This window comes from Chanos chanos, chromosome 12, assembly GCF_902362185.1.
Source record: "Chanos chanos chromosome 12, fChaCha1.1, whole genome shotgun sequence".
Taxonomy (NCBI): Eukaryota; Metazoa; Chordata; class Actinopteri; order Gonorynchiformes; family Chanidae; genus Chanos; species Chanos chanos.
Genome location: NC_044506.1, coordinates 24,313,735 through 24,341,655, shown reverse-complemented (window position 1 = coordinate 24,341,655; position 27,921 = coordinate 24,313,735). Strand labels below are relative to the sequence as shown.

Here is a 27,921-nt window from a genome sequence, read left to right as displayed (position 1 = left end):
CAAAATACCACAAAGCAAAATAAAAAAGAAAGGAACATTTTATCATCATTCATATATATATATATATATATATATATATATATATATATATATATATATATATATATATATATATATAATTCTCTTTATCTGAGGTACTTTAGCCTGAGGTAGATCAGCAAATGCATATTAACTTGGTTTTCTGGCCAACACCAATCAACACCAATCAACACTTCCCTCAGTCTTCAGTGGCAGTGTTGCTCTCTTACATAATGCTCACACACACACATTTTTTTAAATGTATTCATGTGTATGTATATATATATATATATATATATATATATATATATATATATATATATATATATATATATATATATACACACACATACATAGTGTGTGTGTGTCTGTCTGTCTGATTTTATAGATATATATATATATAAAATGCATCCGAATTTATAAAATGCCACTATAGATGCTGGGACATAGCACCCCAACCCCCCAAATTTCAGTCCCATTCTGATCACACATCGCCTAAGCCACACCTATAACCCCGCCCACCCACAGCCTTACAGGGGCTAGGAGAGCAATGCCTTAACTTATACCCCGTAAACTCATGACTCCATTTGACCAATTCACCAAAAAACCCCACAAACAAACAAAAAAACCCCCCAAAAAAACAAAAACAAACTGTTGTGAGATTGTGCAGTTACCACACCAGGGCAGTGAAGGGGAGGCTATTTTTCAACTCTTTTCTTTTGATGTTAACAAAAGGAAAAGTAACAGAAACAAAGGACAGTTGAGGACATTCTCACAGAAACACCGGGAGCACGGGCTCATGAAAGTGGGCAGGGCAGTCAGGCTGACCCCTAACCCCTGAGATGGGCAAGTCCCAGTTCCCGTTCATCTCCGTGGAGACGCAGTCATTTTACTTCCTCCTGGCCATTGGTTGGCCAGTGGGCGGGGCTTTAGGCTGCTGCTGCCGTCGCACCTGAGACAGAATCTCCTGGATCTTCCTTTGGGCCAGCTAAGCACAGACACACACAGTCAGAACTCACTGATCCATGTTGACTTATTTAACTTTAAGTTCACTGTGACTACACACTGCGACTACACACTGCGACTACACACTGCGACTACAGTCTGACAGTTAGTATTCCTCTCCTGTTCTATTGCCCAGCATCAGCGTCACCTGACCCAGCATCAGCGTCACCTGACCCAGCGTCAGTGTCACCTGACCCAGCGTTAGCATTACCTGGCTTGCATAGAAGTGCCCCGTGATTTTCACAACCACCTGGTCATTCTCGTCTGGTGTCTGGTCACGTGGAACAACAACCTCTGCGCTTGTCAGGTTCTGCAACTCGTTCACCTGGAAACAGGATGAGGAAAAGGGAGATACTGAGGGTGCTAAGCAGGCTGAGTTTGTGAGAAGGTTCCGGGTGCCCTGCTGCCTGTGCTGTAGGTTTACAGGAGGAGGGAGATGAGTGGCTCTGCAGACTGTGAAGGGGGTAAGGTTTGAGGAGGACTTGATAAAATATACAGTCCTGCATGTGTAGTAAGTATATTTTGAGATTTTTTTTTTTTAAGGCTGATCAGGTCCAGGTGAAAACCGTGTGAGGTGAAAACTGTACCGTTTTGCCTCCTTTGCCAATGACCCTCCCAGCAGCGAATGATGGCACTTTGATGTGAGCCTCCAGTTTCACCTCCTCCTTTGGGCCAAAGAAGTTTTCCTCCTTCAGCTTCCCAAAGATACGACCCTGAGCCTGGATGGTGGGAGCAGGAAGGAGTCAAAGTGCCAGTTCAGACAGACACATGCGCATGCACAGAGACTGAGACACGTACGCACACACAGACAGACGCACGCACAGACAGACAGTCACAGGCACACACACGCAAGCACACAGAAAGACAGACACAGGCACACACGCAAACACATCGACAGATGCAAGCACACAAAGACAGAAAGACACACGCACACAGACAGGCAGGCAAACGCACGCACGCAGAAAGACACACGCATGCACATACAGGCAGACGCACTCACACAGACAGATGGACAGACGGACGCACGCAGACAAGACACATGCACGCACGCAGACAGAAAGGCGCATGCACGCACATGCACGCGGAGAGACGCACGCAGACAGACACACCCGAGGGTTTAAGGAGATTCTCCTGTGCTGGATCCCAGTCTAAACGCACCTTAAACTGAGCCTCTGGTGGACCAGCGATGATGACCATTCTCTGCTTGGCATCCATCCCTTCGGCAGGGGCAATCTGAACAGAGAGAGAAAACGGGGAAAATGGAGCGAACTTAACGTACTGTTGTCTCCTCTGTCAGCAGCCTCATCAGCCCTCATGCTTAGAGCAATTAGGAGGCTTTTTTTTAAATATTGGAGTTGAAACACAAGCTTGTCACTCACTTTGATTGATGCTCCTGCAAACCTGCTGAGCTGTTTAATATGCTGTCCCTGTTTCCCAATGATGGCACCCACAGCAAGGGCAGGAATGAACAGGTGAACAGTTTCAGACTCCACCTGCTGCTGCTGACGCACCCCCCCCCCCCCCCACACACACACGCACACACACACACACACACACACGCACGCACACACACACACGCACACACACGCACAATGACAGGTCAGTCTTCCTAAAGTCCTCATATACAAACACCATTCATACAAACTCCGTCACAGTACAACATTAATACGCACATCCATGATCAGCATCCTGCAGCAAACAATATTATCAGTTCATCTCTCCCAGTCTCATAACACACACACACACAAACTCACTCTGTACAGACCAGACTTAATTCATATAGGGTGTACTGCACACAGACAGACGCGCACAGACACAGACAGACAGACACAGACGCAGACACAGTGTCAGTTAAGGCCAGCCTAGGCTCATACAGGGAACCTGCCTGACCATCCATCAGGTCCCCACAGAGGAAGATTCTCTGGCTTCGGACTGCAGGTCAGTGAGAACAGGCTGTGATGGCTGTCATACTCCACAAAGCATGCTGGGAACTACTGCTCCAAACCCAGGTATGCCACGCTCACTGTGGCCAAGAGTCCAAACCCAGGTATGCCACGCTCACTGTGGCCAAGAGTCCAAACCCAGGTATGCCACGCTCACTGTGGCCAAGAGTCCAAACCCAGGTATGCCACGCTCACTGTGGCCAAGAGTCCAAACCCAGGTATGCCACGCTCACTGTGGCCAAGAGTCCAGGGAAACATAACACACAGCTGTGCCTGCCTCCAGCATGCTGCTCAGAGTCCTCCTCCCTGCTGTAGTGTGTGGCCTCCTCTAATGGAGGACCCATTTGCTGCCCATTAAGTCAAAGTCTAACAGGAGAAGTGGCCACATATTTCCATGCCTCCAAGTTTCAGACCATATCAGCAGATTAAATCTCTCAAAGGCTTCATAAACAGCTACAGCCACATTCTCTTCTCCTACCATTTAGAAATGCCTTACTGACGGCATTTTCCACATCCGGTCTTCATGCAGCAGTCCACACAGGAGGGGTTGGTCACTCTCCCATGAGAAGTCTCATTGGAGCATTAAGAGAAACATGAGATGAGTCCCTCCTGAATATACCCACAGACATACGGACACATGCGAGTCAGCGCACACAGTCCAGTTCGCGCACAACACTGACAGAAACACACAGTAACTGCAGTTGATGTCTGTTACTGTCTGTGGCAGAGGTGTCACGATATACCCGGTATTGACGATAACCGTGATTTAAAAAAAATGAAATACTGATACCGTGTTAATAATACACATATGATAATGTTGGAAACTAGAGATGCATTTCCGCGAGAAAACGTGAATGTGATTGCACCGCAGCGTCACTGGATCTTAACTGTAGAAACACTGGATCTGTCTCCAGCGGAAGTGTGGTCACAGATCAAAAGACCACGGAGTCCAACTGTCGAATGCCGCTGTGTGCAGTCTCTCATCATAGCACTGGAGACCTAAAACTTTCCCCATTCATTTTCAATGGGAAACAGGCGATTAAAAATGGCAGTGAAAAAAAAACCGAGTGGACTACTGAAACAAACAGCAGTCAACAATCATAATCCTTAAAAACGAGACCATATATTCCTATGCACCTTTTCAGTCACAGACAGCGGCGCGCTGGCTATGTGAGCTTGTTTACCCTGCAGATCACGACATTTGCTATGTACATTCAGCAATCACATTAATAACTAAAAAACCAAATAGTATTGTTAAAACTGAAAACACATTAAGAGAGTTCCCTTACATTGGTTAACAGTACATTACAACACCTCGGGCCGGTGCTTGCCTCACGCTACAGCGCTCCTACAAAATACCAAACATGCCTGTCAACCAATCATTACAACAGGGGCTACACATTATGTGGTGTCTTGTTTTTCTGCTGGGTCCTAGAGACTCCTGGATACATTCTCAATAGGAAATTAAGCAATTAAAAACGGCAACTAAAAAAGAATAATGAGTGGACCAATCAATTGGCTGTATACAAGCATACTACTAGGCATTAGGACAGACCTGTTATCGCTGGAATGGGATCGATATTGTGAAAACTGCACTGGTAGAAGCACAAGCGATTTTGTTTCAGTTGAAATTGTACTGATGGCAGATATTAGATCCTTGGGGATCTTTTGTTTATTTTGTTTATCAGTTCATCTGGTTGCCTTTTCAAAGTCCATTAAGTAGCGTAACTGTTCTTTATGTATGTTTTTGCACAGTGATGGTTACAGACTCTCCACCTCACTACACTCATATTATGAGTGTAATTCATTTCCAAAAAAGAGACAAAACACACAAATTTAAAGATGAATTTGACTGACAGGATTATTATTATTATTTTTTCAAATTTTCTACAGATATCACAATAATATCATTATTGTGAATGCTTTTAACCACGATAATCGTGTAGTGAAAATCTGATATTGTGACAGCCCTAGTCTGTGGCTACGGTCCAGTAACACAGGTACATACTGACAGAAACACGCAGTAACCGCTGTTGATATCTGTTATTATCTGTGGCTACGGTCCAGTAACACAGGTACATACTGACAGAAACACGCAGTAACCGCTGTTGATATCTGTTATTATCTGTGGCTACGGTCCAGTAACACAGGTACATACTGACAGAAACACGCAGTAACCGCTGTTATCTGTTATTATCTGTGGCTACGGGGAGGTCCGGTAATGCAGCCACTCCTTCACTTCATAAAATTTAACAGTAAAATCAGGAAAAAAAACCCCAAAAAACCGCACACTCGTCACTGCAATGACAGAGCAAGCCCATACGTCTAAGGAGCCGTTTCAGTTATATCTGCCATGCTGTGGTTATAGTCCTGCCTGTTTCTCAGTCCTATCCGTCCGTTCCTGAGAGGAGTATTGATTCAGACAGGCAGGACAGTTCTGAGTTAATCTACACAGAGCAGTTTACCAGTAGGGACTTTGGGTAACACGGATACTGCCTCTACTATTCACACAGCAAGCCAGAGTGGGCTTCTCTCTCACACACACACACACACACCCACAGCTCTGTTAGCTTAAATGTTAGCCCAGGACCCCAGGGTCAAAGATCACACACGGACACTGGGTGACGTCCGTGCTTTAGGGCCATTCCAGTCGTGAGCAGCCAGAAGCCGTGCATTGCATTGTGGGCGGGGTTTGGGGGAGGGACTTACAGATAGGGCTGGGCCGCTAAAGGACAGCGTAGAGGCCCAGATTGGCACCTCACTTCCCAACGCGCTGCACTGAGGGAGAAATACACATTTACTCACTCTCTCATACACATGTGCCTGCAGAAAAACAAACCACACACACACACACACACACACAGAAACAAACCACTACACGAAGTGTGACATTGATTGCTAACACCATACCAGTCCTCACACAGATAACACACACACACACACACACACACACACATTTACCCCAAATGGTGGATAGGTGGCTTGAGGCCCTGTAGGGGGTGTGGCCACCATAGAGGGAGTCATTCCACCTGAAGCACCTCCTGGAAAAAGCCCTAGTGCATTCAAATTCAATCCAGGAATCAGATTAGACTGCAGCTAGAGAGAAAGAGAGAGAGAGAGAGAAAGAGATTAAAACAGAGGCTAAAGTTGATTCTCCGCTTACTGCAGTGAAACAGAGTGGAGGACAGGCGTACATTCATAGCAGCAATGTCATTTTCATAGGACTCGCGGATTTTCTTCATAATCTCCTCCTCTGCTTTGGCACAGGCCTCTGTGGATCCCTTCACTGTGATCGTCCGCTCTGGATTATACAGAGTCAGGTCCTGCAGACTGATCCACAGAAAAATCAGACCTGAATTAATTTAAGGGAAAAACAGCCTTTCCTGTTTCAGTGTATTGAAACTGTCGGTGGAGGCCTGGGGGCGTCGGGGGAGGGGCCTGGGGCGTCAGGGGAGGGGCCTCGGGGCGTCAGGGGAGGGGCCCGGGGGGGCGTCAGGGGAGGGGCCCGGGGGGGGCGTCAGGGGAGGGGCCCGGGGGGGGCGTCAGGGGAGGGGCCCGGGGGGGGCGTCAGGGGAGGGGCCCGGGGGGGGCGTCAGGGGAGGGCACCACGGGGGCAGGTGAAGTGACGTACGGAGAGATGGTGATCTTTGTCTCAGTATCAGCCTCTATTTTCTTCAAGTTCCGTCCTTCTTTTCCGATCAGCCGCCCAACAAAGTTATTATGGGCCAGTATCTTCAGTGGAATGTCTTCAGTGCTGGAGAGAGAGCGCATCACAGATTAACACAAACATTATTTCACACACACCCCTCCATGGGCACTAAGACAGAGTGTGTGTGTGTGTTGGTGTGCATGTGTGTGAGTGAGTATACTCACAATTTGGTGTCGAGTGCCTCTTTCTGCATGATTTCCATGATACTGCGGCATGCTGAGCTGCAGCCCTCAGGAGTGGAGTGGATGGTGATGGGTTTTTCTGCTGCTCCTGCATTCTCCTTACGGTGGATGTCAATCCTGCACAAACAAGCCATTAGTAGGCACTCCCTCTACTCACACAGCCCCGCCCATAAAATACATAACCACACAGATCAGTATAACACTAAATATCACAGCTCAACAGAGGTGGACAAAGTACACAACTCCATTACTTGAGTCAAAGTATAGATACTCCTGGTCAAATATTACTCCAGTACAAGTAAAAGTTGTTCAGTTAAATTCTTACTTGAGTTAAAGTACTGGAGTAGTTGCTTTTAAAAATACTTAAGTATTCAAAAGTACATTTTCTTTTTCATGTCAATGCATTATAGTATTGTTGCCACAATGCATTTACAGAACCTGACTCTGAAACAACCTACTGAATGCACTGACTTGCTTGTAGAACCTGTAGAATACAAAGCTTGTGGAATCTGCTACAAAGCCTATAGAAACACAGCTGAGTCGACAAAAGGACCAGCCACTGTCATTTTCATTTTTTTATTTATTTTAAAAAACGCAATTACTCTAAGCACAGACAACTTCATAAAATGTTTAATGGAATTGAACAAATGTTGACATGCCTCGAAATGCTTTCTCAGGTCAGATGGCAAATTTTTGAAGGCATTAAGTTTGCGCGTGTTAAACAGACCAAACATTTAAAACGATATGAATCTTTTTTCATTTCAAAATCTCAAACATGGACTCCAGATATGGCCATGGGTGCTCTGGTGAGGAACCTTTATCTTCTTCATCTTTATCTGTGGTAGTAGCCATCAGTAAAACTGCCAAGTTCAACTGTGCAAAAAATGCTGCATGCACTTTGAACTTGACTGACAGCATTGGAGTAGTTTACCGTGATTGGTTTTCTCCTGTGACACAATATGGCCTATCGCATTTTAGAAAAGAAAATTCGTCCGCTGACTTAAAGCTATGCTTCAAATTAATGAGTAACGAGAACCTTCATAGAAATGTAGTGGAGTAAAAGTTTCCAGAAAAATTGATACTCAAGTACAGATACTCAGGTAAATGTACTTCATTACTGTCCACCTCTGCAGCTCAAAACAGATATCTGTCCAACGGATACTGAATCCTTCCATGTTCTAAGAGCACACACGCGTGCCTACACACACACACAAACAAACACGTCTACAGACACCTGTCTATACACATGCACACACACAGATGACACTACTCAGAGACAGACACTCCTGTGTTTTGGTTAAGCTGGTTTATCTGGTGAGGTGAATGATGGGTAGAGTGTGTGTGTGTGTGTTCAGACGTGTGTGTGAATTCTCACTTAGAATGAGTCTGTTTGGTGATGTTGCGAATGGTGGCGCCCTCCTTGCCAATGATGGCTCCTACGAACTGAGTGGGGACCAGAATGCGCAGGGGGACGTCAGACTGCAGTCTGGGCCTCGCACCTAACGAAGGGGAGCCTTGTCGAGGGGGGGGTCCTCGCGCTGGAAAACCCCTCCGACCACCCAGGGAAGAGGTGTCAGTTGTGACACTCTCATCTGGAATATATGTCACCTTCAGGGCGTAGTTCTCCATCAGGAACCCGTTCAACTTCTCCAGCGCCCTTAAGCGACAGCAGCGTGGAGCACAGGTCAGCGTTACAGAATAAGAGGGAGGTTACAGTTATTTACATGTATGGTATTGTTTGGAGGTCAAAGTTTCAGAGATGTGAGGTGTGTGTAGTTAATTTTGTTTAAGCCATAGAATAACAAGTGGCCCGTGTTTAAAAACAAGTCTGAAAGCACCAAAGGCTCCAGAAATTCTTGGAATTAGGATCAACTGTGCAGCACTGGAACAGTTCCTCACATCTAACAGTAGATGGCAGCATAGTGCATGGCTACACATTGAAATGTAAAGTAAAGTTAATGTTTGGATTGTTACAGTTTAATTACACTCTATTCAAGAGTTACACTGTCCATGATTCCTCTGTGTGTGTGTGTGTCTGTGTGTGTGTCTGTCTGTGTGTGTGTGTGTGTGTGTGTCTCTGTGTGTGTGTGTGTGTGTGTGTGTCTCTGTGTGTGTGTGTGTGTCTCTGTGTGTGTGTGTGTGTCTCTGTGTGTGTGTGTCACTCACTGTCTGGCCTGGTCCTTGGCAGCGTAACGAACATTGACCACAGCAGTCTCTGAGTCTGTGTTGACTAAGAGGGAAAAAGGTGAGAATGAGAGAGGACTTGGCCATGTGATTTCAATGGGTCTGTGTGTGTGTGTCTGAGCATGAGAGTGTGTTACATTAGCAGTGTGATTTCAGTTCGTGTGTCTGTGTGTGTTATGTTGGTGTTATGATTTCAGTTGGTCTGTGTGTGAGTGCGCATTACATTAGCGATTTGATTTCAGTAAGAGTGTGTGTGTGTGTCACGTTAGCGTGTGATTTTTGTCTGTCCAGAAGCGAGAGTGTGTGTGTGTGTGTGTATTTTGTGAATGACGTGATTTCCGTTGGCCTGCGTGTGTTACCTTGCTCACAGCTCTCGACTGTTCCATACTGAGCCAATAACCCATCCAAAACCTGAAAGAAAGAATAAACCTTTATCACCCATACAAGCTTCAGCTGTGTTTGATATTGCCAATCACACAAAACCCAAAAAGTGTCATCTTGCCCCGCCCCCCTCACTGCATAACTGCCACAGGAGAGAGAGGTGAGGGGGAGAGAGAGGTGAGAGAGAGATGAAGAGAGAGAGAGAGAGGGAGAGAGAGAGGGAGAGAGAGAGAGAGAGATGAAGAGAGAGAGAGAGATGAAGAGAGAGAGAGAGAGGGATGAGAGAGAGAGAGAGAGAGAGGGATGAGAGAGAGAGAGAGAGAGAGAGAGAGGGATGAAAAGAGAGAGAGAGAGAGAGAGAGAGAGAGAGAGAGAGAGAGAGAGAGATGCGGGGGAGAGAGAGAGAGAGAGGGAAGCTCTGTAGTGGTGTAAGCAATGAGACAGAGAAAGTAACAGCAGCTGGTCTATGGTGCTGAGGTAGCAGGACTTTTACTTTACTCTGATGGGTGAATTCATGGTCTGGGTGATACATGGTCCTAGCATAAGACTCCTTCGCAGCTTAAAACTCATCTTCAGTCCCAACAGAGCCCCCCCCCCCACACACACACACACCTGAACAGCCCCTCACACACACACACACCACCTGAACAGCCCCTCACACACACACACCACCTGAACAGCCCCTCACACACACACACACACACACACACACACACACACCACCTGAACAGCCCCTCCCTCACACACACACACCACCTGAACAGCCCCTCACACACACACACCACCTGAACAGCCCCTCACACACACACACACACACACACCACCTGAACAGCCCCTCACACACACACACACACACACACCACCTGAACAGCCCCTCACACACACACACACACCACCTGAACAGCCCCTCCCTCACACACACACACCACCTGAACAGCCCCTCACACACACCACCTGAACAGCCCCTCACACACACACACACACACACCACCTGAACAGCCCCTCCCTCACACACACACACACACACACACACACCACCTGAACAGCCCCTCCCTCACACACACACACACACACCACCTGAACAGCCCCTCCCTCACACACACACACACACACACACCACCTGAACAGCCCCTCACACACACACACCACCTGAACAGCCCCTCACACACACACACACACACACACACACACACCACCTGAACAGCCCCTCACACACACACACACACACACACCACCTGAACAGCCCCTCCCTCACACACACCACCTGAACAGCCCCTCCCTCACACACACCACCTGAACAGCCCCTCACACACACACACACACACCACCTGAACAGCCCCTCACACACACACACACACACACACACCACCTGAACAGCCCCTCACACACACACACACACACCACCTGAACAGCCCCTCACACACACACACCACCTGAACAGCCCCCCCCCCCCCACACACACCACCTGAACAGCCCCCCCCACACACACACACACACCTGAACAGCCCCTCACACACACACCTGAACAGCCCCTCACACACACACACACACAGTCCGTCTCTCCACAACACACACAATCTGTCTCTCCCCAACTGTCTCTCCAACACACACAGTCTGTCTCTCCCTAACTGTCTCTCCCCAACACACACAGCCTGTCTCTCCCCAACACACACAGCCTGTCTCTCCCCAACACACACAGTCTGTCTCTCCCTGTCTCGCCCCAACACACACAGTCTGGGAAGCTGTCTCTCCCCAACACACACAGTCTGTCTCTCCCCAACTGTCTCTCCCCAACACACACAGCCTGTCTCTCCCCAACTGTCTCTCCCCAACACACACAGCCTGTCTCTCCCCAACACACACAGTCTGTCTCTCCCCAACACACACAGTCTGTCTCTCCCCAACTGTCTCTCCCCAACACACACAGTCTGTCTCTCCCCAACTGTCTCTCCCCAACACACACAGTCTGTCTCTCCCCAACTGTCTCTCCCCAACACACAGTCTGTCTCTCCCTAACTGTCTCTCCCCAACACACACAGTCTGTCTCTCCCCAACACACACAGCCTGTCTCTCCCTGTCTCGCCCCAACACACACAGTCTGTCTCTCCCCAACTGTCTCTCCAACACACACAGTCTGTCTCTCCCCAACACACACAGTCTGTCTCTCCCTAACTGTCTCTCCCCAACACACACAGTCTGTCTCTCCCCAACTGTCTCTCCCCAACACACACAGTCTGTCTCTCCCCAACACACACAGTCTGTCTCTCCCCAACACACACAGTCTGTCTCTCCCCAACACACACAGCCTGTCTCTCCCTGTCTCGCCCCAACACACACAGTCTGGGAAGCTGTCTCTCCCCAACACACACAGTCTGTCTCTCCCTAACTGTCTCTCCCCAACACACACAGTCTGTCTCATTTTTACCATAACCCCACTTCTCTCTTTTCCAAACACTGTTTGCTCAAGGTAAACACGGGATATGCCATGTCAGTCTGTCCACACACACAACCATAGACATGCCCAGTTCTCTCTTAACAGCCATCCTATTGGATGCCACGACACCACTAAGAATACTCAGCAGCCACTGGGCAGCCCCAGTCATTGGCCAGTCAAGCCATCCATCACAGGAGCTTATCCAATAGTTAGCACAGAAAAGGGGGGAGGGAGCCATGCTTTTACAGGCAGTTTGGAGAGGGGGTGGGTTAAGTCACCCGCACAAGGAATAGGTCCATAAGCAGACAGGGGCTGAAAACCCAACCCCAAAAGAGCTCATTAAAGCATGGGCACAAGTCAACCAAGTCCCCGAGCCACACTATCACACAGATTACACACGCACGCACACAGCCAGCATATTTAAGTCTCAAAACTGTCCCAACACTGATCAGAGGGACAGTACACATTCCACACACACCTTCTGTAAACAGCATGTTTAGAACTCTCCATTTTCCTTTGGCTTTGCTATATGTAACAGAAAAATAAAATTAAAAATTCTGTCTAAAACTGAAGGCAAAATAGTAGACCTCTTTCCACATCCCTCACAAAACTGCAGTTTTCATGAGCAGAAACTCGGTAATCTATTCAAACTTGAGATTTTTTATTTTGTTTTCTTCATTAAAACAGAAAAACAGCTAAACCATACACATTAAAAATACTTAGTTACACTCTACTGATCCCCATTAGAAAATTCATGTCTGTATTTAACCCACATACAAATACACAACTTCACACTGAAGTGTGTCAGATGAATGCAGAGAAACAGCCCACCAATGGGAGAAACAGTTTTGCTTTCTGACACTGTAAGAAAACAAAACTGTAAGAAAGACAGCGTTTGGAGGGTCACCCAGAGGTCAGAGGGTTTCCTGTTTTTACTGCTCTACCGAGAGATACTGCACACGTGCACACATAACGGGTCATAGTTCAAGGGATCCTACACGTTGAAACCCTTGCCCCCAACTCACAGAAAATATAGCCTTCAGCCAGTCCTGAAACCAGTCACACCTCAACAAACAACTTACTTTTCATGTCCTGAAAAGTAGTCAGTCATTCACTCCACTCAACTACACATTTATGACCAAACTAGAGTCTGTAGCTTTGTGAATCAAACAAATAAATTTAACAATGTTGGAAAATTGCTAAAATATGAGAATTTCCATTTCCCTGCAAACCATGTTCACAAATGTGAATGTGAAGGAGAAGAAAGCAGGTGTGTTGTGTAAAAACATTTTTGCGTGCACTCATCCGAACCACGCCGCTTTTAGGACTGTCCTGAATGCCATGTTTTTGGCTACGGAGCTTGGATAATAATCAATAGAGAATATTTGAATTTTCGGTTAGGGGGGGCTGAGCATGACTCATGGAGGTCTGACATTTTTCCAGCGCCGCCCCCCCCCTTTTTGCCTTTATTGATAGCCTTAATGTAGGGGAGCTGTGCAAAGACAGTTTCCTTTTACAAATGAACATGATTTTTAGAACTGAACACGATTTCTACAAATGAACACGATTTTTAGGCAGATGCTCATTCCCAGTAGTAGCGTCCAGGATGGCATGTGGCCAGACTGGTTTACACACCAAACCATAAAGGTAAAAAGTCCAAAGCAGCAACAAGAATGTCTAAAGAAATGTTGCAGATCTATAAAAATGTGAATGAAATAATAAACAACCAACTTGGTCCCAATATACAAACTGGTTTAAATAAGTTATGAGAAACGTGACAACTTTGAGAGGACATGTTCTCCTGGTCTGTGATGGACTGGCAACCTGTCCAGGGTGTTTCCCCGCCTTTTGCCAAATGAGCGCTGGGATATGCTCCAGCACACCACGACCCTAATCAGGATAAGCGGCTTTGAAAATGAATGAATGAATGAACTTCTGGTCCATGCATCTGTTTCAGCCAGGTAAACCTGTGCCTCTGGTCCTAAGCCACTGAAAAAGGCCAGTTAGCAAAAGCAACGTGAACACCATCGTTTTGGCCGTCCTCGTGCGGGTTTGGGTTGTTGGTACCAGTGTGGCTGTACAAGTCCCGTTTGCTCAGACACCCAATCTGTACCAGAGTCAGTGGGTTAAGACTCATCATATTTCTGTTAAAAATGTTTCACAACGCTTTCCTCATGGAGGAACTTTAACATACACCGCAAATGACACATGATTCACCATCAGACTCCTTTTAAAACAGCTGCGGCATGTACCAGTGCAAACTCTCCTCACTACAAAAAACACGCTTGGATCTGTTCTTTAGCCAATACCTGATCACATATTTTAAACAGAAATGAGAGGGCGGTGATTGGTTGGCTGTCAGTCAGTGCTTCAGCAGAAAGGGCTTTCAAAAGCTCCATATATTTCAAAATTTAGAGGCTCACTATCAGGGCAAACTGTTTGATAAGGAAGGCTAATTTATCAGGTGCCTTATCAGACAGATGTCGTTTGGGAAAAGGAATCGAAAAGAAGGGCTTTACCTAAAACGCTTCCATACACTTGAATCCAGAGGAGCAGCCCAGAGCCACAAACTCAGAGGCAGCGTGTTTAACTCCCATACACAACTTTAAGACGTCAACCGTCTACTAGACTGTCTGCAGGCATATAGTACCGCGTCAGGGAGAAAACCAAACACAGGCAATTTAAATATTAGTCACTGAAGAGTAGTTCATCCACCATAAATGACTTTCATACTGACATTGCCGATGCCTGTCAATCATATTATACTTGTGGCATACTATTCAAATCAGGGTTTCAGATTTTCACTTTCCATATAAGGTCAGTATATGAACCGGGCAGTATCAATGCAGGAAAGTCAGACAGATTTATGACTTACCTCCCATTGCATGTGAGGTGGAATATTCCTGATCTGCAGCTTACAGCTCCTGTCACACACAGAAACAAGGGGATACATGATTAATCATCTCAATGGTGACCAAGACAGACTTATCTTTAGAAATCTTAAACGTAAATATAAATCTAAACTGAAAGTCACCCTTGTGTAAGCGACACCACCTCAAAGAGGTCGGTCATCAAATAAAAGAGCTGACCTGCCATAGAAACAACTGGCACCCCTGACAGAAGTGAAAACTGGGATAATACAGACAGGAACTGGGACCACAGCAGTCTGACAACTCCACCAGTACGCTAAAACAAACAGGGACCCCAATGAAGTGATCAGAGAGTGATTTGTACACCAAAACAATAATTGAGAAAGCAAGGGGGACAGAATGATCCAGACAGTGGGTAAGAGAGAAGGAAGTTGAGCCAGTAAGACAGTGGGAGAAGGGGGAGGTGAGGAACACCTCAAGCCTGAGAGTTCAAAACAAGAGCGCGACCCAAAAGCAGCGGCATCAGGGTTCCTACGGATGGGTTTAAACAGCTACACCACTCGCGTGTCTGTCCCCAAGCCAAACTCCCACAGACGCAGTTTCAGTCACACTGGGTCAGCCTTTACTGCTTTATGACTTTGAGACAATTTTGATTGTAAAAAGCGCTATACAAATAAAATTGAATTGAATTTACTGCAGTACCCCTCCACAAACAGCAGTACAGTACAGCATCAATAAACCATAGTGTCTTATAATGGCATGTATGCAGTTTCGTATACTCAACAGTTTTCACCGGACAGTACAGGCTGCGCAACTTGGTACATCTAGACATGGGAGAACACACTAGAATCTAAATCCTGAATATTTCCATAAAGAAATGGAACACACTAGAATCTAAATCCTGAATATTTCCATTAAGAAATGGAACACACTAGAATCTAAATCCTGAATATTTCCATAAAGAAATGGAACACACTAGAATCTAAATCCTGAATATTTCCATTAAGAAATGGAACACACTAGAATCTAAATCCTGGATATTTCCATAAAGAAATGGAACACACTAGAATCTAAATCCTGGATATTTCCATAAAGAAATGGAACACACTAGAATCTAAATCCTGGATATTTCCATAAAGAAATGGAATACACTAGAATCTAAATCCTGAATATTTCCATAAAGAAATGGAACACACTAGAATCTAAATCCTGGATATTTCCATAAAGAAATGGAATACACTAGAATCTAAATCCTGAATATTTCCATAAAGAAATGGAAGTCACAAATTTGTCTTTTACACTCACCTCAGTAGCTTGACTCTGGATGGCAAGAGTTAAGCGCTGAAAAAGCCAAGAGACTAATATTCCTGACTTACACATTAGTATCTCTGTGAAGCGGCTTCACGCTTGAAATGAAAATATCAGCGCTGCTATTGTCTCACACCACTCTGAAAGTTTCTAAAGTTCAACCCTGCCAAACTTCAAAGGTTTGCCCAGAGTCCAAAGGTCTTCTGAGACAGTTCCATCAAATCCTAGTGTGCGGCCCACGTCCAAGACTCCAAAGTATCCATTCATCATTTCATCCATTCATCATTTCATCCATTCTTCATCATTCCATCCATTCATCATTTCATCCATTCTTCATCATTCCATTCATCATTTCATCCATTCATCATTTCATCCATTCATCATTTCTACAAGTTTAGATTCCTCAACATCACCTATTTCAGAACCACTAATAGTGGTGGAACTCATTGAATATTTAACACCATAAATGACAGAGGTCCATGCAAAAAAAAAAATAAACACAGAGCTGGGTGATTTTTTTCGATGTAATTGATTAATTTGCATTTTTACTTTCCTACGATTTGTAAGATGGCTGCAGCGCAAAAATCGCGATTTAAAAAACATTCTAGAAAAGCAAATGTGATAGATCTCTCACTTTCCGGAGCGCGCACAAAACCCAGTTTCTCACAATCACACGCCCCCGACAGGTTTACCATAAAGATGTCCACAAACACAAATGAAGAACTCATTCCTATAAAAGATGGTGTTACTTCAGTTGTATGGAAGTGGCTCGGCTTCAAGCGGTCAGACATAGGACAAAGAAATGGTTTGTAGAAAGTCAATCACTACAAGACGTGGGAACACAACCGACTTATTCCAGCAGCTGCGACAGAGACATGTGGTGGAATGGCAGGAGTGTGTTGCACCAAGATGCCAGCTCAAGCCACAAAGCTCCTGCAAAAAACAAACAAACAAACAAAAAACCACAGGTAACCTTGGCAGCAGCATTTTCAACAGTCATTCCTTATAACAGGAAAGGGCCTCGGTGGCAGGCAATCATAGATGCGGTGACAAATTACATCGCAAAAGATATGGCCCCCACCTATACCGTAGATGGTATATACCAAAATACACCTATACTGTAGATGGTATATACCAAAATACAACAAAACAGCTGCAAAACATCTTATTATTCCACCATTACCGACCTATGGTCCAGCCGAACCACACACCCATGAGTCTGACTGTGCGTTTTATTTACAGAACGGACCCTGTGAAGCATGTGCCTGCAGACATCATACTTCACGGACGACCACACTGCCAACGTAACAGCCCAAGAGCTGAAAGACTCGCTGCCTTCCTGGAGGCTTCAAGAGGACTGTCTTGTCTGTATCACTACGGACAACAGTACCAACATAATTAAAATCTTGACTGGCCCAACTTCCACTGCTTTGGACAAAGGCTTCACAATGCCATTGGTAAGTGGCCACACGATGCATAACAAAGGGCAACATGGGATGTATAAGAAAGAACGAAATGGATTGATGCAGCTGTAACATTTTTAAAATATCATTAAAGCATCATTTTAAATCAAATATATTCACGTCAACAAGTTGTATACAGCTTTGCAGCAGCTGTCTTTTAAGCATTATCACATGTAAGAGAGTGCTGTTATACTGCACTGTGACGCGGTCTGCGGCCTCGTGCCGAAGATTATCAGCACGGCAGTGATTCAGTATGATATTGCTTTTATACAACAGTTCTACAAACAAGGCTGTTTATCCAGTAACGATTAAAAAAACCCCAGTGTTGTCTCATGTTATCGCTTATTCAGCTCCACCAACAAAAATAGTTCTTTCAAGGTTTACATTTACACGTGGTGTCAAGCAACACAGTTTCTTGACAGCAGGTTAGTTAACTAAGTTAAGTCTCCGTGACTGCACACACACACTGTGAACAGCGAGCAGTGAATTTGTCTCTGCATTTAACCCATCCAACACACGTAGTGAACACACAACAGACGCAGGAGCAGTGGGCAGCATTCCTCTGCGCTCGGGGAGCATTAGGTGCCTTGCTCAAGGGCACACAGCAGTGGATGTTGGGCCTGGGAATCAAACCGGCAAACCTCCGGTCACAAGTCCGGTTCTCTAACCTTTAGACCACAGCTGCCCTTTTCTTTTTTTTTTTAAGTTAAGGTAACTAGCTAGCTACCTGTTTTTGATCATAAGAGAAGGCTAGCTAGCTTCCTGTTTTTGATCATAAGAGAAGGCTAGCTAGCTACCTGTTTTTATCGTATAAGAGAAGGCTAGCTAGCTACCTGTTTTTATCGTATAAGAGAAGGCTAGCTAGCTACTCTCTTTCATACCCGACAGTAGGCTCGCCAGCTACTTTTTAATCAATCATGTAAAGGCTGGCTATATGGTAGGCAAGCAAGCCACTTTTAATCATAGCCCACTACAGGCTAGCGAGTTACTCTTTAGCATACATGGATGGGCTAGATATATGGTAGCCTTGCTTGCTAGCTATTGTTTATCATACCCAACCGCAGGCTAGTTAGGTTATTTTTTATCATATATGGAAATGTATCCACATCTGTGCTGTTAGCAAATGCAAATTAAGTTGGACATTGGTGTTATCAACGACTGCATCGAAACATCTGTAAGGTGAAGTGATACATATTAGTAAAACGTCCCAGTGATCAAATCACTCGACCATCGCTAACTGTTGTGTAAAAGTGCATAAATAACGTAATACTAGTAAGTGTCTGTGTGTAGGCGATGCGTTAATGAAAACATACCTACAGTGCGAGACATTTTTTCTTTGTCAAACAGAATTACGTTTTAAGACTATCACAACCTGTGAATGCTGTCCTTGTCATAGGAATGATTAAATGGTGCCATTCTAAATGTTCCTTTTCGGTTTCTTCCCTTTTCCTTTTCACAGCAAATGTTATAAAAGAGCCATGGATTGACCGTGCCACTTGGGTTTGCAAAAAAAGTGCCTACACCTTCAGCTGGAGAGAGAGATATGGCAGCCGTACAGCCCGAGTTCTGTCTACCTTCTCACAATCTCATCACCGAGTCCCAGACCAGGTGAGGGTCAAGACAAGTGATGGTAGAACAAGTGTTGGAACAGCAGAGGTCCTGGGAGCAGAGAAGGAAATCTGGCACCTGGTGCCCACCCTGTAGGACGCTGATGTTTTGGAGTCAATGAATAAAGCTGCAAGTCCACTGAAGGAATTCCCTGATGCCCTATCTAGTGAGGCCTACAGGAGTGTTTCAAACCTCAAACTGCTACCCCACCCGTTAAACCACAGCCCTCTGCAGCCAGAGGAGGGTGAGACCGAGTTCAGCAAACAAATCAAGAGCAACAATAAATACAATGACCCTGTAACACAGGAACTCCTGGACATGGCCTCACTCATGGACCCCCGGTTCTGGACAACCTACATAACAGATGACAAAGTGGACAGAATCAAGAAAAGAGCTGATGTCTCTTCTAGCTGTGAAAAGCAAATCCCAGCCTGGCACATCTGTGCGAGTGCACCAAGAAGCAGCTGAACCTGAAACAAAGAGGAGAACTCTAGCAAGCTTCAAGTGTTGTCTACCTCCCAGTCAGAGCAGGACAAAACTGAAGCTGAGCTGCCGTCTCAGAGAGAGCCCGACACAGACCCACTGCAGTAGGAGAAGCTATATGAAGCAAACTTCAAGGGTGAGTAATCTGGCCAAGAAATATCTCTCCATTCCTGCCACAAGTGCACCTTCAGAGAGGGGTTTCAGCACAGGGGGTACATGGTAACATGCCAAAAAGCTTGCCTCAAGCCAGATGCAGTGGACAAGCTTGTCTTCCTCTCAACAAACTTTCAGACAGGTTAAAGGGATGTTATTTTGTTTGAGAGTATTTATTAATTATTTATTTTACTATCATTATTTATTATGTATCGTTATTTATTGTATTTAATGTTTCATAAGTTCTCTCATTGATGGCCTACAAGAGACATTTTTTTCAATTTGGAACAAACAAAAAACCAAAAGATCTTTGCACAATAATGACAGCCACGTGGTCCTGTTTTTTTTGTTTTTGTTTTTTTTAAATTCTTGAATAAGTGATTTGTTCACACAGGCCTAGACTACTTGGTAATCTCATTTATTCTTACTGTGTTAAATATTCATTTAAATTTTGCCTTCATCTTTAGTTTGTTCAGAGAAAAACAGAAAAAAGTCGAGGTTTAAATCGAAAATTGTCCATTAGTTTGGGGGGGGGGGGGGGGGGGGGGGGGGGGAATCGAGATTTTATTTTTAGGCCAAACCGCCCAGCCCTAACTAAACAATTACATCACAGTTTTACATATGCTAACCACTGAGGATGTGACCCGCAGCCAGGCAGGAATATTCACACAGCTAAACTGTGTTACGTGTGTGTGTGTGAAATATTTGCCCAGCTAAACTGTGTCGTGTTGTGTATGGCAGGAATATTCACACAGCTAAACTGCGTTGTGTGTGTGTGGCAGGAATATTCACACAGCTAAACTGCGTTGTGCGTGTGTGTGTGGCAGGAATATTCACACAGCTAAACTGCGTTGTGCGTGTGTGTGTGGCAGGAATATTCACACAGCTAAACTGTGTTGTGCGTGTGTGTGTGGCAGGAATATTCACACAGCTAAACTGTGTTGTGCGTGTGTGTGTGGCAGGAATATTCACACAGCTAAACTGTGTTGTGCGTGTGGCAGGAATATTCACACAGCTAAACTGTGTTGCTCTGATTTAGCAACAGATTAGCATGAAGCAAAAATGGCTGCCGTATTTGAGTGCTGCAAAGGCTCCCGATTCATCATGTTCACACACACACACACACAATACACACACACACACACAATACACACACAATACACACACACACACACACACACACTACACACAAACATTACACACACACACAACACACACAGCGTAAACTCTTCATAGTGTATCATAATTTCTCCCTCGCACACACACCTAGTGTAAACTCCTCATAGTGTCCTATCATGTTTTCACTCACAGACATACACACATGCGTGTGCATGCATACACACACACACACACACACACACACACACACACACACACACACACACACACACACACAGAGTGAGCTCTCCCTTATATCCCTTGTGTATTTACACAACTTCACACAGTCTTAAAGTGCCCACCTCAGAATACAAAGTTAAAATGTAATGTAAATTAATGTAATGTAATTGCATACATGAATACAAAAGGTGGATTTTAAAACAAATGCTGTTTTGGGACAAAAGTGACATGGTCCTGTTAGCCTCATTAGGACAGTGGGTTCTCTCCTGTTCCAAAACAGTTTCATAAGTGTGTGTGTGCGTATGTGTGCATGTACACCCAGTCATTCTGATAGGACTGAAACTGTTCACTGCATCCCAAGACTCAAAGTTCACAGGTTAACCTCAAGGAACAAAACGTGCACGGGGGATTGGACACACACTCACACACTCACAGAATAAAGCTCTACACCTTGTCCACAATGTAAATCAAGGCACAAACAAACCAAACATCAATGAAATTCATCACTCAACTGGAATGACACAGAAAATCAAACTCCCATATTACAGCCCTAAACTTTCATTTAACAGACAGTGTGTCTGCCTCTCTCTCAAACACGCACACACACACGGTCACACATACACACACTCCAACACACACACGCATAGTCTCCCGCACACACAGCCATGCATGTACAGTCACATACGCGCGCGCACACACACACGCAGTCTCACACCCCTACACACACTCCCAGTCTCACACACACACCCAGTCTCACACACACGCACAGTCACACAAACACAGCTCGTTAAGACTTGAAATGGCATTACTAAAAATGAAGTTGTGCTAAGTAAGTACCTTATGACTGTCTGGGAGGCACTCATCCTTTCACTGTGCCAAATGATTTATGAAACTGGTAAAATCACATTTGAAAGGCAAAATGGCCAAAACTTAAACCTTCCTGCTCAACATTCAATGTGACTGTTTTATTCAGTGCTGAACACCGTCAACAGGCTCCGATACAGCCCAACACTGGCTACAGGCAAATGAAATGGTCTAAGGCGTCAGAATTTAGGATGCACAACAGTTAGTCTAAATGCCAAAAATCCAATTTTTGCAAAGGGAAAAAAAAAATTTAAATGGATGTGTGGAAGGGTTAGCTTCACAAATCCAAAATAATTCCAGTTGCACAAAGTCTAAACACATAGTATACAAATGACCAGGAAAAAAAAAATTATGAATTCAAACAAATTTTTAAACAATTTGCTAGTAATTTTAGTTACTGTTAGAAACAATGTAGGACACTGTAAAACACCCCTCCCACATCGATAATTAAATACGAAATACACAGACCACTCCAAATATCAGACTCCCTAACCAAGATTAAAACCAAAAGCAAAAGCAAAAAGGTGTGAAGCTTGAGTGAATAGTATTGTTTAACATTAAGGTATTCAGCGCTGATGAATCATTTGGGTCATGTTTTAACGTCATTTAATGTTGTGTTCCACCAGTAAAAATAAACATAGGACCATTTACAACCCATCACATGACCATTCCTGAGCAAGAAAACAGGAACAGAAAAAAAACACATTGTTTTAAAGCTTCACCTTCATGAGAGAATTATATAACTGTTTTTCTAAATAACGGCAGGACACACACAGGCTGACGTTAATCACATTTTTTGACTGATGACCACCGAGTATTAAAATAAGTGATAAAATTTTAAAAGTCTTCAAAACAAACACACAACTGCACTAATGAACAGGAAGAGCTCATTTTACGACTATGAAAAGCACAACAATTAGGATCTATTTTTGTAACCAATTACCCTCCTAACAGTCAAGAAACTGAACCATACACTCTCCCAACACTGTGATTCTTAACTTGGTTTCAGATATTTGGACATTCAGTTTTTAAAATGTTTAAAAACACACACACCCTTTACTTCAACCTAGGAATCTGGCGGGAATGGTATGTTTTCCGGCCCTGGTCGGCATTGCTGTGGGATAGCACTATGGAATGTTCTCCTCCAAAGAGTTAACCTATAGGCGCGATCGAGGGGCGTATGTGTGTAGTGCTGGGGTGGAGGTAAGTGCCCCATTTCAGGGAAACATCCCCTCGCTGCCCCCAGGGGGTGGGGCCGCAGTTACTATGGAAACGGGTTAGCCTACAGACAGAAATGGGCGGGCCGAATGGTAGGAGGCAGACTCTTGATGTATTAGTAGAGGAGGGTCTCTATTTACTTTTAAATCCAACGGATATTCTACACATTTAACTGTCGGTGTGGGTGTGCGTGCTAAAAATTGAGGGGATTTCCTACAGAGAATATTCATGGGAAAGCGCCAACACCATCACAACACTGCAACATACAACATGGAAACATCACTGTCTTCGTCTGCACATACAGTTTAACCAATACAGGCCCTCAATACAACCACTAAAACACAAAATACCATTCCAACTCAACCATTCCAATGCATGGTGTATTACACAAATCAGTATCACACAATCATAAAGAGTCACAGCCAAACAAAACAAGCACACTTTACAGCTGTACAAAAGCCTGCAAACACGGAAATGAGAACACACACTTCAATAAAATCACAAACCAAAAAACCCCCACAAAACTACAACTAAATTCACACAAACTCAAATTCCCAACCAAAACTACAGCAACATTATGAAATCTACATGAGTGTGGTTTTCCAGGAAAGGTGCTGTTTAATTTTAAACTGTGTAACACATACACACACGTACAGATTATCAGAAGGGTCAATCACACCTTACAAAATTATATCACTCAGAAATATCGTGCAGCTGGAGAACGTCTCTGTGCTGGGTTCAGTTATGGTCTATATTGCTCAGCTCTGTGATGTGTTCTTTACAACGGCACATAAGCAGCCCAGAGTGAAGCCCAGTGAAATCTGTCAGGAGACGCGAAGCATGACTTCACCATTATTACCACCACTGCAATTCTTCATTCTTTTCATTAGGAGTATTATTATATTAATATATATTATTGTGCTGGACAGATAGATATGATGTAAGTGTTAAGACATGCGTGCTTCCAATTAACTCAGTATGTACATATATATATTTAACCTAAAAAAGAACCAAGAACAAGTCCATTTATTATATCTAAAAGCATCAAAACAGGAGTACTGCACACCACTGGTAGATTTCCCTCAGTGTTTATCCAGACAACACACACACACAACCTGGAGACTGTAAATTAAGCAATTCAGGAAGCTACAGCACACACAATGAAAACAAAAGAATATAGTCTACCATAGAGTTGTACAGAGCCAAGCCTTGACACACATAAAAATCACATTAGTAAAGACGCCCTGCACTTTGGTAGGGTCTTAGCCCAAACCTAAACCTAATCTTGTCCCATCACTCATGACAAAAATCTGGCTATATAAAAACTTACTATATGGATGAACGCTGGGTTTTGAACATCAGAGGCCAAGACACAACCTTAAAATGGCCTCACACAGAATACAGCAACTTAAGCCACTATGTCTGTCTCTCTCTCTCTCTCTCTCTCTCTCACTCTCTCACACACACACACACACACACAACTGGAAATAATTTATAAATAATTAGCATGATCTGTCAAAAAAAAAGCACCCTTGGTCAGTAACAGCCAGTTTGGTCACTCAGAGGCCTAACTTTATGAAATCACAGAACTGTATGTACACACACACACTTAAGAGAGGAAGTGAACCGAAGGGAAAGCGAGTGTGTGTGTGTGTGTATACGTGTGTGTTGAGGGGGGATGGACCCCAGCTGATATTCAACAGGATGGAATGCTGAATAACTCCCAGCATGCACCTCACTGCACTTTGCTCTCATTGGCTCCTAGCTCAAATCAACTTTACACAAGACCTCTAACCTGCCTCGGCCAGAGAAAGCATGGCTGAGGAGAGCCATAGTTAAAAGGCGCACACACACACAAACACACACACATGCCAAAAAAATCTCCTCATGCGAGTGACTTCATATGTACATGTGCACCAAGAGAGAACGCTATTCACAATAATCAGATTTAACAGTGTTAACGTATACTTAAATAACAGCCAGAAAAGCCGTTTTATTAAGGATAACCTGAGTAAAGCGTTATTTACGAACTCTTGCAGTTGAGTAATTTACCAGTACACCAAATCCATACTAAGGTGGAACAACTGCGGGCATTTTAAAATTCTGAAAATTAAACCGCGGACCGGAGAGCATTTAAGCTTTGGGTTCACGTGGCGTTTTACCCTCCCACTTATATTGGATCCATTTTACAATTATACAATTTTATTTTTATAAACACGATGTGAAACAGTAACAACCCCAAGAAGTAATTAATCTAAAAATGCCCAGAATTATTTCGTGCTCTTTTAGAGTAAGATTACCAACGACGAAATAAACAGTTCAACCCCCCGCCCCGCCCCCCTAAAAAATAGTAAAAAAAAAATATATATATATAGAGAGAGAGAGAGAGAGAGAGAGAAATAAAGGTTTGTCTACTCTAATGATTTTACTGATGTCGCCTTTGATTATTTTACTGCGTTAGATTGCCTTGCGTACTTTTAAGCAACTGTGGGTATTTGGGAAACTCAGTAACGAAGAGGTCAATTTACCATTACGTTGGCATTATCTCGTTAATTACATTTTTCTGATTTTATCCTTCTCCGGTTGAGACAAACTGTATTGTAGTCTGATTTTTTTAACTGCAACTGGTGTGACAGATACAACTTCTAATCGTGAAACTGGCATACCTAACATGCAGCACGTATGGACCAACAGACAGTGGGTTTCCGTGACTAGGCCTCGACCCTTTCATTCCAAACACGCTGAGGAGTCCATCTCGTGCATCAGCAGCACACGAGGAGGGGAAAGAGGGGGCGGAAGCGCGAGGCGGCATGAGTGACGAGTAGCTCTTTCTTAAATGGAAGCCACCAAAGAGTATAACCCTGTATCTTTCACTCACAAGCCTTCCAAGAATGTGGGCTCGATTAACAATTTTTTCAACATAACGTGCTTAAAACAAATGTTAAGACTGCAAATCGTGATTAATCAGAAAATGTGCACATGAAATCAGCGGGTCAGGGAACTATGCGCTACATGTGCGAAAGCCTGCTGCAGCAGCGGAATGAGTCTACATTCCGCAGGCCGTAGAAGGTGACAACAGAACAAACATTTTCCTAAGCAATTACAAACACGAATTTAAGTAATTGCGGGATAAACTGACACACACTTTGGTCGTCCTGTCTCTCATTTACGTAGCAATTTAACATATTACAGAATGACGCGTAACACATGGATTAAATTAAATTTGAATGAAGCAAAATTAACATATAACATTCCAAAACCATATCAGGATTCACGAGGGACAGTCTGCAGAGAGGGAAAAAATAAAAATGTTGGTAAATTGTAATTGAAAAATTACCTTTGTCGCTTAGGGACCGAGTGTTCCACCTCTAGACGTTTCCCATGTAGTTCTACTTTACCTGTAAAAAGTCGTAATTGTCATTTAATAATTCAAAGATTGCCGTTAATTCGGATTTTTAAATTCGCCCGAGAAACTATTCAAATTATTTATTTAAATATTTAGATATGACCGAGTTTTATTTAGCATGTAGTTAAAATTCGTCTTCAAATAATTAACATAAAATGCACAATAAAACAAAGACATGGACAACCAATGTACCTATAAAAAAAATAATAATAAAAACTGCAAATTTCTGCAGGTTAAGCATGGAAGACACGTTTGACCCTATGCCAGAAAACAGGCCTCTTCCACACAGCGAAGCATGGCATTATTTAGGAAAATGCTTGTGAGATTCCAGTGCCTGTTGAAATACCTCTGGAAACTCAGTTCTCTGGTGTTTAAGTACTTCTACAAAATTGTCACATTTAAAGTATATTACAAGTGTAGAAACGCATCCTAATGGCCTACATTTTCCCAGTAGCATACAACTGAAACACCTGGCGTGCCAGCGTGTGTGACTGTAGCAACTTATGATACAAATTGACACTCGGCACTGTTCGACTCCTCAGGAAGGACAATTAAATTTAATCTGGACTTTGAGAGTGTACTTCATGTAAGGAGGAAACAGAGGTCTGAACAAAAAATAACACCAGGTCTGAGTAATTTAATTGAAACACACTGGGTGTGCTGCGGGAGGCTACATAAGAAAGTTTGAATCGAACCAGACCAATGCAATGGATTCAATATTGGCGCTGCATTCATGTTGATGCAGTTGTGGCTGATTGATGCCAATCACCGGTTTTAACAGAAAAATAAGTGTTTCCCGTCCGACACTTTAAGAGACTAGAGAGGTTTCCAAGATCCAGGGGAACAGACACCAAGCTACACCACCCACTCTGCACGAACGCCATCCGTCGTCTAGCCGGGTTTTAATTGTAAATAACACAGTTTTTCAACATTTAGTTTCGTTTAACCTGCCGTAGAAGTGCATACAACAAAAGTATCTGTCCTCACCTGAAAGAGTGTCAATGGCCTTCATTGCTATCTTTTCGTCTGGGCAATCCACGAACGCGTAACCAGTTTTAACGAGAAACGGCCCGCTGAAAGGTATCTTCCACTGTTCGAAGATAGTTTCCAAGTCAAGCGCGCTCGCCTTCTCACTCACGTTGCCTATATAGAGCTTATTCATATTGCTGCACCGGAGAGAGTGAACGTGTTGTTGAGAGTAGCCCAAAATCGCGTCTCTCAGATGGGCAGTGTTTGGAGAGGACCACACTATTGCTCAGCGGTGGGGCTGGGAGTGTTCTCCCAATCAGCCCAAGCTGCCAAGGTATCTGATGGACGGGCTCGCCGTGGCTGTGCGATAGTTTTTTTCCCCTAT

The 27,921-nt window shown here is 44.2% G+C and overlaps 1 protein-coding gene across 4 annotated transcripts; it reads right to left on the bottom strand.

The window, feature by feature from the left end:
* Positions 1–486: 486 nt before the first annotated feature.
* igf2bp3 (insulin-like growth factor 2 mRNA binding protein 3) lies at positions 487–27,921 on the bottom strand. 4 transcript variants are annotated; one of them, XM_030789092.1, is made up of 16 exons: positions 27,555–27,921; positions 26,499–26,559; positions 14,732–14,780; positions 9,401–9,452; positions 9,024–9,087; positions 8,233–8,514; positions 6,840–6,974; positions 6,598–6,720; positions 6,161–6,296; positions 5,928–6,062; positions 5,676–5,744; positions 2,403–2,522; positions 2,182–2,256; positions 1,611–1,742; positions 1,235–1,348; positions 487–1,006 (listed from the first exon to the last, which is right to left on the bottom strand). In XM_030789092.1, exons 1-16 carry the CDS (start codon positions 27,727–27,729, stop codon positions 908–910), a joined length of 1,821 nt encoding a protein of 606 aa, XP_030644952.1. In that variant the 5' UTR covers positions 27,730–27,921; the 3' UTR covers positions 487–907. The 4 variants fall into 4 exon arrangements, with proteins under 4 accessions (XP_030644952.1, XP_030644954.1, XP_030644953.1 ...); XM_030789094.1 differs by lacking the exon at positions 5,676–5,744 and having other exon boundaries at positions 2,403–2,525; XM_030789093.1 differs by lacking the exon at positions 5,676–5,744.

Excerpts from the sequence above, each read along its gene's own strand:
- igf2bp3 (XM_030789092.1), bottom strand. The coding sequence starts at position 27,729 with ATGAATAAGCTCTATATAGGCAACGTGAGTGAGAAGGCGAGCGCGCTT. Across the intron at positions 1,349-1,610 it reads TTGGCAAAGGAGGCAAAACG|GTGAACGAGTTGCAGAACCT; the intron begins GTACAGTTTTCA and ends TCCTGTTTCCAG. Across the intron at positions 1,007-1,234 it reads GGCACTTCTATGCAAGCCAG|CTGGCCCAAAGGAAGATCCA; the intron begins GTAATGCTAACG and ends GTCTGTGCTTAG.